We start from the raw sequence: 12,350 nt of genomic DNA on the forward strand, positions 1-12,350 counted from the left end.
ATGTCGTCCAATATGAGTCAAAAAAGTCATAGTATAGTATGTCGTCCGAAATCGGTCAAAAAAGTCATAGTATAGTATGTCGTCCGAAATCGGTCAAAAAGGTCATAGTATAGTATGTCGTCCGAAATCGGTCAAAAAAGTCATAGTATAGTACGTCGTCCAAAATCGGTCAAAAAATTCATGGTAAAGTATGTCGTCTAAAATGAGACAAAAAAGTCATAGTATAGTATGTTGTCTAAAATGAGACAAAAAAGTCATAGTATAGTATGTCGTCCAAAATGTGACAAAAATGTCTTAGTATAGTATGTCGTCCAAAATCGGTCAAAAAAGTCATAGTATAGTATGTTGTCTAAAATGAGACAAAAAAGTCATAGTATAGTATGTTGTCTAAAATGAGACAAAAAAGTCATAGTATAGTATGTCGTCCAAAATGTGACAAAAACAGTCATATTATAGTATGTCGTCCGAAATCGGTCAAAAAAGTCATAGTATAGTATGTCGTCCAAAATGAGACAAAAAACTCATAGTATAGTATGTCGTCCAAAATGAGACAAAAAAGTCTGTGTCTCCATTAAATGTCCTCTGTACATATATGGATACATATATAGTTATCGTAATTTACTATACTCACTGATTTCCTATGAAGAAGAATCATGATCAAGTCAACCCGGCCACCAGGGGGTGCTGCAGCCATTAAATGTTCTCTATCGTACAGTCTGGGACAGAGGCGGAGCATATTTACACGGGTTTGTTTTTTTTACTGAAAAAAGTGACTTTGTGCTTGCTGTACCTGGACGTGGTGCTGTACGTGGACGTGGTCGTCATGGTGATGATGTTTGTCTTGTAACAGACGGAGTAAAAAAACAAACAAACAAACAATCCAACGTTGCTTTCAAACATCTTTATTTTTACATTTATTTACATGAATGAAAATATCCAAAAAAAAATTTGGGTGCTGGGGTGCAGGCCCCGCCCCCTTGCGTCTGCGGTGCAGGCCCTGCCCCCTCACTTCTGCGTCTGTCCGTCTTTGTTGATGACGTTCTTGAACAGCGTGAGCAGAGGCCGCTGGCTCCGCCCATCCCAGCTCTTCATGAAGCCGCCGTAGCGTTTGTCGGCGGGAACGCCCCAACGGAAGTGCTTCATCTTATACAACGCCTCTTTGCCTTCTTTGACACCGCCCAGAAGACGCTGCTCCTCCTCCTGCTGCTGCTGCTCCGCCTCCATCCCCACCTCCTCCTCCTCCTCCTCCTCCTGCTCCTCCTTCTTAGCCACCGCCAGCAGCTGATTGGCTAACTCCCGCCGCCGCATGACTGCGGGGAAAACCTCGGCTGACTCCTCCTCCACGCCGTTGGAGGTGTAGACTTTGATGGGGCGGCGTTTGCGGCCGACAGGTTTCCCCCAGCGGAAATGCTCCATGGAGTAGGAGCGCTTTGTCTGAGGGGCGGAGTCTGAGAGGGAGGGAGGCTGCAGGTGGGCGTGGCCTGGGGCAACGGGCATCTCGGCGGTGAGGTCATCGCGACACAGCTGGAAACATTCCTGCAGATTTAAAGCACGTTTAATTTCACAGGAAAACAACAACACACAAAAGTAAATACACGAAAAACGTCGCTAGTTTACGTTAAAAAAAAGAAGAGGAAGATCGGAACAAAACGATGAAAAATGACGACGTGTACGCACAGATTTTAAAGTGTTAGTTCTGTAAAACTCTTTTATAATTATATTCTTTACAGATTAAATGTGATTATTTCAATGAATTTAAAACGTGTTCCGTACAAACCACAGCTTTTCAAATAAACTGCACTTTTATATTTTTGAACTTTTCATTTAAGGACTTTGTTCAAAATGTTTGTGCTTTTTTCAATGATTTCAATTAATTATTATTACTATTATTTTTTATATAAAAATGTATTAGAAAACAGATTAATTTCAATAAAAGTAAATATAAATATAAAAAAATATACCATCATGCTGCTCTCTGACTCCGCCTCCTGACAGCTCGGATGCTCCCAGCACTGACTGACCGCTCCTCTGGCTCCGCCCACAACCACCACAGCCACCAATAGCCACACAGGACACATTCTCCTGTCGACCAATCACAGACGAGAAAAAAGTCACACAATTTATATACTGAACTGTGTTTGTGTGGATCATAAAGAAAATAAAAGTTTATCAATAATCAATAATCACTGATCAGTGATTATTGATTATTGATCGTAAATGACTTTAAACCACGTTTTCCTTTTAACAGCTCAGGTTTTCAGTGACGTCGTCGTCCATTAACGGAACCACAGCTTGAACCACAGCCCTCACTGATGATGGATTATTGATTATTGAAGATGATGAATGGATGAATGGATGAAAGTTTACTAAATTCTCCTGAGGTTTTTATTTCAGTTTCTTTCAGAAAAAAATATTTTGAATTAAATTATTATGATAAATGAGCTCAGTGTGTGTGTGTGTGACGGACAGGTCATGTGTTCAGGGTGTGAGCCCCGCCTTTCCTCCACAGCGCCCTCCTGTGGGTCTCATGTGGAGGGGAAAGCAGTAGAAGATGAATGAATGAATGAATGAATAAATGTGATTTATTTAACTATTTTTAAACTTTTTTATTATATAAAAATGTTATTTCATAATTTAACAGAAAAACATCCTTCAAAAATTTGCATTAATGTGCGCTTTAATCTGAGCATTAATCTATGCAATAATCCAGAGCTGCAACACTTTCATAAAAATGTTTGCCAAACGTCTTTGTTTTTGTCCACAAACCAAAAACATTATTCACTTTTAAAATGATTTCTTTGTTTTTATGGAGTATGAACTATTTTATTTCATAATTTAACAGAAAAACAAACTTAATCTGTTTAAACTTCATTTAAAAAAACTTATGTTCTAACTCCTACTCTCACATTTTTTTTATAGTTGAACAGGTTTGAATTATTACATATATAAATATAGTAGAATAAGTAGAATATCAGTTCTCACCGTCAGCTCTGTCTCTGCGTCCGTCTGTGTCTGTCTTTTCTTCTCGTGTCAGACGGAGGAAATTCTGTCGCTTTTCTCTTCTTGTGTCGCTGTCAACGTGCGTCCACTTTATACCCTGTCAGCCAAGGACACACACACACACGCACACACACACACACGCACACACGCACGCACACGCACACACACACACGCACACACACACACACACGCACACACACACACGCATATATGCATGGAACCACGTCATCATTCATGTCTGTAAACACACTTTGCTGCACAAAAATGGACAATCAATGCAATACACGCGCACACACACACACACACACACAGACACACACACACAGACACAGGGGTGTGTTGTTTTTGTAGAAAGTATTAAAGTAGAATTATTTTGTAATTTGAACACAAACAAACAAACAGGTGTGTTTTTCTTCACCTCATCGTTTTAAATGTCAGACGTCAGATTAACACCTGACTGACGACTCATTAACGAGAGAGAAGACGGGATTCAAACCTGAGGGTCACGGTTTACGGTTACACACACACACACACACACACACACACACACCTGCCACACCAAAGCCCAGAGAGGAAACCAGTCATTTTCTCTGTGGGCTTTGGTGTGTTGGAAAAGTCTGTCTCACAGTGAGATAAAGACGTGATCATGTGACGTAGATTTTATGAATTTACAAAAGACTCAAATAACAGGAAACTGAAGTTTGTAAACCACTCATGTATATACACATATGTGTATATATATATACACATATGTGTATATATATATACACATATGTGTATATATATACATATATGTATATATACACATATATGTATATATATATACACATATATGTATATATATACACATATATGTATAAAGGTTTAAACATAGACTGTGTGTGTGTGTGTGTGTGTTATATAAAGTGATTTTTGTGTTTTTCTAATGGAGAAGATTGAGGAGAATCTGGAGGCAAACAGGTAAATAAAAAGCCATTAGACCTCTGTGACGACCTTGGACATCCATTACACACACACACACTAACCCAAAGACACACAATAATAAAGCGATGTCATAGACGACATTTTAACGACGTAAGTGGAGGCTTTTATTCTGATGTTCATTTATCACAGAAATCACCAAACATTTCATCTCTCACACACACACACACACACACACACGGACACACACGGACACACACACACACCAAATTTCCCGAAACTTAGTGGGAAGACGTTATCGACCAAGATGAACAAAAAAGTCCACCGTAACATGACCTTGGCGTCCATTTTGGACCCTACGTGAATGAGTGAACTCTAAGGTGAAAAGCTGTCTGTGTCGTCTGTTGTGTTGCTGTCTATTGTGTTGCTGTTGTTGTCTGTTGTGTTGCTGCTGTCGTCTGTTGTGTTGTTTTCTGTTGTAATCGTCTGTTGTTGTGTTGTCTGCTGTGTTGTTTTCTGTTGTGTTGTTGTCTGTTGTGTTGTTGTTTGTGTTGTTTTCTGCAGTCTGTTGTGTTATCTGTTGTTTTCCTCTGTCTGTTGTGTTGTTTTCTGTTGTGTTGTCTTGTTTTCTGTTGTGTTATCTGTTGTGTTTTCTGTTGTCTGTTGTTGTGTTGTGTTGTGTTGTTGTGTGGTGCCCATGATGCAACAGTAAAACCATGACTCAGCGTTAAAAGGCAGATGTTTTATTGGCGTTTTGTCGCTCGTTAGTTTCCAGTTTACAAAGAAATCTTCAGATTCTTTTATTAAGACGACAACATCATGATCATTGTTATTCTGCTCTCCATTATTTACACATGAATTTGTCCTGACATTAACCCACTCATCATCATGCTTTCATCAGCAGCAGCAGCAGCAGCAGCAGATGAGAGCAAAACAATGAAAAAGAAGCTTTAAAAACCAGGTTTGTTTTGTATTTTTGGCAAAACTCCAGGTTAAAAGCCATTAAAACAAGTTCATTATTACACACGTGAAAAAATAAAAAGGCTAATTCTTCATTCCGGATCATTAAGACTTCTAGTTGGATGCTAAGATTATTACTTTTTTATTTGTCTAACCGTCACAAATCCTTCTGTACACGACTTTCTCTCAAAGTGCAAATATTAAATATTATGGGTTGGCTTAAGCTGGCAAACGCATGCACGTATGAACACATGAAAATAATCATCATCACATCATCGACAAGTTTAACGCAAGGAAAAGAGCGGGAAATCTTCAACATGTCTTGAAACCATCAACCACATGCTTTTATTATAATAAGAATTATTGCATTTTCAAGTCAAACCAAAGCTCACAGAGAAAATCACTGATTTCAGCTCAGGAGCTGCTGCTCCTCTGCTGCCCTCATGTGGTCATTTTGTGTCACTGATTTAAATCTGAACACAGGATTTAAAGGGGACATATTATGTAATCATTGTAATACTTATATTTGGGACTCTGGAGGCCCTACCAGTCACCAAAGTGTGGAAAAACAATACTCAGTCATGTTGTCCCTATAAAATGCCAGAGTGCAGACGAGGGAGGAAGAGCGGTGTTATGTCAACGCGGGGGACAAGTGTGCTGTTGGTGGCTGCACAGTGGAGCACAGTGTTTTACACAAACTTCCAGCCTCAGAGGATTTGATATATGAAGCTAATGTGCTGGATAAAGTCAGCAAACGTGTGTTTGTGTGTTTGTGTGTTTGTGTGTTTGTGTGTTTGTGTGTTTGTGTGTTGGCACCACTTCACATCAGACTGCGGCCAGCGGTCGCCGTATTTAGTCAGCGACGTACAAACACACACATGTTTAAGAAAAGGTCACATAGAGGTCATAACTGAGCATTCTGACACGTCCTAATGAAACATATGTGTTCAGTACGTCCTCCATGACCGGAGCACAGACTCAGTCTGATACAGTCACATACAGCGGTCAGCGTCCCTAAGTGTTTGTAACTGATTTACAGTTGGTCAGCGTTCAGCTTGGTCTCTTCCTGTGACGACACTCTCGCTGCCATGTTGATATTGTCAGAGAACTAGTGGAGGGAGGGGGAGAGGAATGAGGGGAGGGGACAGGAGCTGAGCGAGTGAGCGCAGTAAAGAGGACAAATCAGAAACCCCCTGGAAGAAGTGGGCGTGTGTTTACCTGTGTCTCATTTGCATATAAAAGGGACCAGGCACAAAACCGAGCGTTCTGAAAGGGGCGGGTTTAGCAGGGTTATTGAACTGCTATGGTGCTTCATCCTTATGGTATTTTGACCAAAGCATGTGACTGACATGTTCATTAGGACACCAGGGAACGAGTTTAACTTGGGGAAATAGAGTATAATATGTCTCCTTTAAGACAAAATCAGACATTTGAATTTAGTGATGTGTGTGTGTGTGTGTGTGATGTTAAAATCACTGATTTTCTCCATGAAGTTTGGTGTGGGAGAATGAGTGAGTGTATACTCTGCGTCAGTACCTCCTACAACCACCAGCTGTCACCGTTGAGCTCATCATGTTGTTGGCAAGTGTTTTTTCTGCACAGTTCACGCTCGTTGGAACAGGATGTGCGACGCCCTTGACACGCCCTCGTCAGAATGCGTCTCCTGTGATTGGACGCCGTTTTTCAAAAACCTTCAAGGGGGGGGGGTGTCAATGACATCATCCATGCTCCACGACATCTACGTAAAAAATAATTATCATCACGTACGTGTCATCACAAACAACTTAGATTGCGTGTGTGTGCGCGTGTGTGATGTCCACTCAGTTAATCTGTGGACAAACGTCCGTCCCACACAGATTATATTTGTAGTTCTTTTTTAATTTTCCTTTGATTCAAAGCGAGTAAACGTCGCACGGCGGCACCGACATCGACACACGTGCGTTTAGTGTCGTTTTATCGCAGGTTTTTGGAGCTTAATCCAACTGTTAGTGAGCTGAGATTACAGTGGAGATTACAGCTGAGTGTGGATTTACACGTCTTTGAATTCTTCAAAATAAAACGACGATGCATTCAAAGACAAAGTTGGAAACTTTCAAAGTATAGTTGTTAAATGTAAAAAGCTCTGGTGGTGCTGCCACCTTGTGGTGATAAATGCTCCGGAAGGTTAGGCGTCCGATTTCTTTCTTTGATGAAAAAGTTTTTGTGGTTTCGTGTTTATTTACAGTATAAATATATTTAGATGCGTGACCGACGTTTGGGACCCCGACAAATTCTCCCGTGACCCATCTGTGGGTCCCATCCCAGTGTTTGGCAAGTTTTCTTTTCCCAATAGTGTTTGTGATTTAAGATTTGAATCAAAGGAGAATGAGGAAGGGACGGAAAATGTTAAACCACAGTTTGTTTTTTCTCTTCTCTTCTCTTCTCTTCTCTTCAGGAAGGAAGTTCACACTGGAGTGGAATGACGATGATGACAATGATGAAGATGTGGAAACCTGCGGGAATTTAAACAACGTCAGAAGCTGTAATGTCTTCAAACGCGATCATTAATCACGATTATCGTGAAAACAGACATCGCCGGACGTGAAAATTGCGTTGCACTTGTGGACGCACAGTTCCAGTCATTTATTATTCTGAAGCGCCACAAGGGGGCGGTGTTTCTTTCAAGTTGTTAGGGAAACTCGCGGTTCGTAAGAATCCACGTTTTGTTTTGAAACATTAACAACATTTTTCTAACGTTAACGTGTTTTTGTTAAAGTGCTACATTTTTTATGAGAATTTTGTAGAAATGTTTTGTTATTAACATGTTTTTAAAACATTATTCACAGTTTTTTTTTGTTTTCAATCATTTTTTTTACAAAAATGTTTTAATTTCTTTGGTAATTTTTTTTCATCCAGACATTTTTTCATCATACAGAATTTCCTGTGACTTTAATTAGGTTTTCCAAAAACATGTGATTATTTTTTACAATTCTTTAATTCTTGTGGAACATGTTTTGTCGTCACGTTATTTAAGATTTTTACTAACGCAATTTTTCTAAATAATGTTGATGCAAACTTTTCGTACGTTCACAAAATTCTGTCTTTTTTAACACAAATTTTTTCTACCACTTTTTCTGACGTTAGTTTTTTGGACATTACAAAATGTTGTCCCATGTTTTGATGACAAATGTTTTTTCTAACTTGACAAAATTCGGACATTTTTTTCTGTCACGTTTTGTTGCCTTAACTTTTTTGTCATTTGTGGCAAAAAGACATTTTTTACAATTTCTTTTTTGTTCAATCATTTTTGTGTCATGACAAAATGTTTGTGTTATTAACATGAACAATAAAAAAACACGATGTATATTTATATAAATATAATGACTCCGCGTTATTTACCTTTGTGTACCTTTAGTAGAGGAAGAAGAGGCGTGTCCTCTGAGACGTGGCCATGTTCTCCGACATGTTGCGGACCTTTAGATAATTAACAAACCCTCTGAAGAAGAGCAGCAGACCTGTGCACAGGAGGAGGAAGACCAGGGTCACAGTTTGTGTTTGAAGCAAAAGAAGAAGACAAAGACTTTTCAAACGTTTCCTCACCGAGCAGCAGGAAGATCCACCACAGCCAGTACTGACCGTTGAAGTAACCGGTGAAGTAATCGGAGAACTGAGGACACAAGAAGACACTTTTACTAAACATCTGCAGGGACTCACGGGACACGAGCAGCAGAGCAGCCGTCACCGACCCTGACGATGAGGATCCACTTGATGAGCGAGAGGCCGAAGCCACAGATGGCGCCGTAGCGTCCCGCGATGGTGTTGGTCAAACAGAAGGACAAGCAGAACCCGATCCAGTTGAACAAGAAGGCCACTAGAGGGCAGTCAAAAAGGACTCTGGTCATTTGGCAATATTTGTTAGACAAATGTTTCTAACCTGAAAATGAGTTGTTTTTAATCTTTTTGTAAACCACTCACTCTGCCACACCAAAGTCCAGAGAGAAAACCAGTGATTTTATCATCTCTCTCACACACACACACACACACACACACACACACACTTCCACCACTAAGTTCTAATGTCTGATTTTGTCACTTTAAAATTTTTTTTTTTTTTTTAAATGCTTCATTCAGATTGACGTCAGTGACACAAAGTGACCACACGAGGCAGCAGAGGAGCAGCAGCTCCTGTGTTTTCTCTGTGGTCTTTGGTGTGGGTGAGTGAGTGGTTTCCAGACGTCGTAAACTTACAAACGGACAGATTTTACAAACACACACAAACTTACTGAAAAATGCCAGCATGAAGATTCCATCGTTTCCAACTCGCAGCTGATCAGCATCACTGAAATCATCTCTGGGCGTGAATTCATCATCCTGTCATCAAATCACAGCTGATTAATAACACACACACACACACACACAGTGAATGAATGAATGACAGTGGGTGTGCTCACCCTGGGCATCACTTCCACACTGGAGGCAGCCATGGCGGTGGCTTTAGCTTTCTCTGCTTCATCATATGTGGGCAGAGACGTGGCCACGCTGTAGGGCGGAGGCACAGGGAAGGCTCCGCCCACACTGGTGTCTGTGGAACGGACCACCGCAATCAGTTAATGACAACGACGTGACGACAACGACCAGTCAGTCAATGACAACGACAAAAAAGTAATGTGATCAAAAAAATTATTATTCAAGTAAAAACAAAAAAATGCAACAAAATACTTACATTACCCAAAAAAAACACAACAACTTACATTTTAAAATGTGACAAAAAAAATCAGACATCACCAATTTCTTTTGAACAAAATGCTGTAAAGTGAAAAGCAATCGTGTGTGCGAGGACTCACAATCATTTGTGCGAGGACTCACAATCATTTGTGCGAGGACTCACAATCGTGTGTGCGAGGACTCACAATCGTGTGTGCGAGGACTCACAATCGTTTGTACGAAGACTCGCAATCGTGTGTGCGAGGACTCATAATCATTTGTGCGAGGACTCACAATCATTTGTGCGAGGACTCACAATCGTTTGTACGAAGACTCGCAATCGTCGTGTTTTACCCACCAGCAGCAGCCGTTGCTCCCAGGTCGATGAACGCGTATGGAGGAGGAGCATCTGCATCACCACGGCTCGTCCACCCTGATGCTTCACCTGATGATGATGATGATGATGAAGAGGAGGAGGCGGTGGCGGCCATGCTCATGTGGGTGTCGCCCTGGTCGTGGCTGGTAGTTGCAGCCTGCTCCTGCTGCTCCTGCTGCTGCTGCTGCTCGATGGAGGACGTCTCTGAAGAGTCGTCCTCATTGTGAAGCTGTGCAGAGGAAGATCAGCGTCAGCTGGACTCAACACTGAAGCTTTGTGTTTTTCTTCATAATTAAAACAAGTTTCTGTGATTTTTCAGCTTCTAAAATGTGAATATTTCCAGTTTTCAGAGAAACCTCCTCCTGTATCATCTGCATAGAAACTGACTTTTCAACAAAACAACAAATAAACCTGCACAGAGCTCATTTTACAACATTTAAATCACAGCAGTGCTGCAACTATTCACTGAATCCTTCATTACGACAAGTTCTTAATTCATTCAAACAAGCTTGTTAGTTTTTCAGCTTCTTAAAAGTGAATATTTTCTGGTTTCTTTGCTCCATAAAAACACAGAAATCATTCAAACATTTGAGATCATCATCATTTCCATGTTAGATTAAAATGTTATTGTCCAAACGATTCAATAATCTACTGAAAACTGCATTTATAGCATTTGATTTGTTTATAGCAACCATCGCTATGTAAACAGACAAACTTTATAGAATCCAGTTTTGTCTAAAGACACTAACAATCATTAATCATTAAATCTAAAGGTCACACTCATTTTACTTCACTGACGTTTGTTCTGTTGAATCTCGTCTTATCTGTTCTAGTTTCACAGGACGGCTGTAAAACCTCTCTGTTGTGTCTGTTACTGATATCACAACCTTCAACATCCGCCAGTGTCCTGCTTTCAAATGTCTGATGCACTTATAAGCAACACAGAATACTCCAAACAAACAGAAAATGTCTCCCAAACGTGGAAACGCTGACGTCCTCAAAATGATTTTCTCTGAGTTTCATGGAGCAAAGAAAGCAGCAAATGTTCACACGTCAGACGCAGAGAAACCAGCGTCAGCGTGGAAAGTCAAACGTGTGCAGCAGGACCAACTCGCTCGTGCACATTGTTGAGCATTAGCAGACATAAGAGTCAGATAGTGGCGCTCGTGCTGATACGGTGGCCTGGTGGATCACTGCTCCTCTCTCTGCTGGGGCTCACTGTTCTGTTGTTCTACTGTGTAACAACGCTGTTCTGTCCACAAGCATTTGTTCAAACCTCACAATCTACGACATTTTCAGGTTTAAAGCTGCAAATATTCATTAGAAACATGTCGGACCATAAAATTCAACCTGGAAATGATGATGTGCTCAAATGTTTCGTCCACAAACATAAAATATTCACATTTAAGAAGCTGAAAAATGACAGAAACGTGTCGTAATGAATGATTCAGTGAATAGTTGCAGCACTGCTGTGATTTAAATGTTGTAAAATGAGTTTATTTGTTGTTTTGTTGAAAAGTCAGTTTCTATGCAGATGATACAGGAGGAGGTTTCTCTGAAAACTGGAAATATTCACATTTAAGAAGCTGAAAAATCACAGAAACTTGTTTTAATCATTGCATATGAATATGGTTTTTACCTTCTGTCATGTTTCAGCTTCTTAAATGTGAATATTAAATAACAAAGAAATCATTTTTGCTTTGACATTAGAGAATCTGATTATTTCCGGGTTTGGGGACCAAACTATTAATCAATTATGGAAATAAGGCCTGAGGACAAGTGACAGCTAAATGGAGTTGGACTGTCGTGACTGTGATCACGAGTTTAACAGCTAAACATTTCCATGACGTGATCACAGTAAACTTTCTGACACGTCACTAACAACAGAGCAACGCCCTGTGAAACAACACCTGACGGACGCTTCCCGAGAAGTGGAACCTTCCTCCTGCAAGTGAGAGCGCGTCTCCCGCCTTCACCTGACCATCAACAAACAAATGAACTCACTGGCTGGGATTCACCCTCCGGCTCCTTCTGATTCTGTGGGATTCACACTCCACATTCTCTCCACCACAGGCGTCCGAGCACAAAGCTCACTTTATCCCAAAGTGGTCACAACACTTCCCAAAACTCTCTCAGCTGCTCCTGAAACTCCACACGTCATTAGAGACGCCGACGGCAGGGCCACCACCGCTGCTGCTGCTGCTGCTGCTGCTGCTGCTGCTTTATTATATTTAAATATAAAATCAGCTGCGAACGATCACTTTTAAGCACAATTAATCTGTCTATTGTCTCAACTCATCGAGTACTTGTTTAGTCCAATAAATGTCAAAACTTTTGCCCAAACTTATTATACTATACTTAATACTTCTGGATCAAATGAGCAGAAAATGTTGACATTTAAAAAAACAAA

The 12,350-nt window shown here is 40.5% G+C and overlaps 2 protein-coding genes across 5 annotated transcripts in view; both read right to left on the reverse strand.

The window, feature by feature from the left end:
• Positions 1 to 886: 886 nt before the first annotated feature.
• LOC131447362 (pro-opiomelanocortin-like) lies at positions 887 to 3,140 on the reverse strand. Its single transcript, XM_058619107.1, has 3 exons — positions 2,983 to 3,140; positions 1,962 to 2,082; positions 887 to 1,536 (listed from the first exon to the last, which is right to left on the reverse strand). Exons 2-3 carry the CDS (start codon positions 2,076 to 2,078, stop codon positions 1,006 to 1,008), a joined length of 648 nt encoding a protein of 215 aa, XP_058475090.1. The 5' UTR covers positions 2,079 to 2,082; positions 2,983 to 3,140; the 3' UTR covers positions 887 to 1,005.
• Positions 3,141 to 4,648: 1,508 nt separating this feature from the next.
• Positions 4,649 to 12,350, reverse strand: part of ndfip2 (Nedd4 family interacting protein 2) — an 8,498-nt gene continuing 796 nt past the window's right edge. The window contains exons 2-8 of one of the 4 annotated variants that reach the window (XM_058619097.1): positions 9,923 to 10,169; positions 9,312 to 9,442; positions 9,144 to 9,231; positions 8,607 to 8,731; positions 8,461 to 8,527; positions 8,270 to 8,375; positions 4,649 to 6,619 (exon numbers count right to left, since the gene is read on the reverse strand). In XM_058619097.1, the coding sequence (XP_058475080.1) occupies positions 8,272 to 8,375; positions 8,461 to 8,527; positions 8,607 to 8,731; positions 9,144 to 9,231; positions 9,312 to 9,442; positions 9,923 to 10,169 (762 nt within the window). In that variant the 3' untranslated portion in view covers positions 4,649 to 6,619; positions 8,270 to 8,271. Of the gene's footprint in view, positions 7,374 to 8,259; positions 8,376 to 8,460; positions 8,528 to 8,606; positions 8,732 to 9,143; positions 9,232 to 9,311; positions 9,443 to 9,922; positions 10,170 to 12,350 lie in introns of all 4 variants that reach the window. The other 3 variants (XM_058619090.1, XM_058619081.1, XM_058619072.1) reach the window with 3 other exon arrangements.

This window comes from Solea solea, chromosome 2 (genome assembly GCF_958295425.1).
Source record: "Solea solea chromosome 2, fSolSol10.1, whole genome shotgun sequence".
Lineage (NCBI taxonomy): Eukaryota > Metazoa > Chordata > Actinopteri > Pleuronectiformes > Soleidae > Solea > Solea solea.

Coding starts and splice junctions, on each gene's coding strand:
- LOC131447362 (XM_058619107.1), bottom strand. CDS start 2,078: ATGTGTCCTGTGTGGCTATTGGTGGCTGTGGTGGTTGTGGGCGGAGCC. Junction 1,537..1,961: donor AGTCAGAGAGCAGCATGATG/GTATATTTTTTT, acceptor TTAAATCTGCAG/GAATGTTTCCAGCTGTGTCG.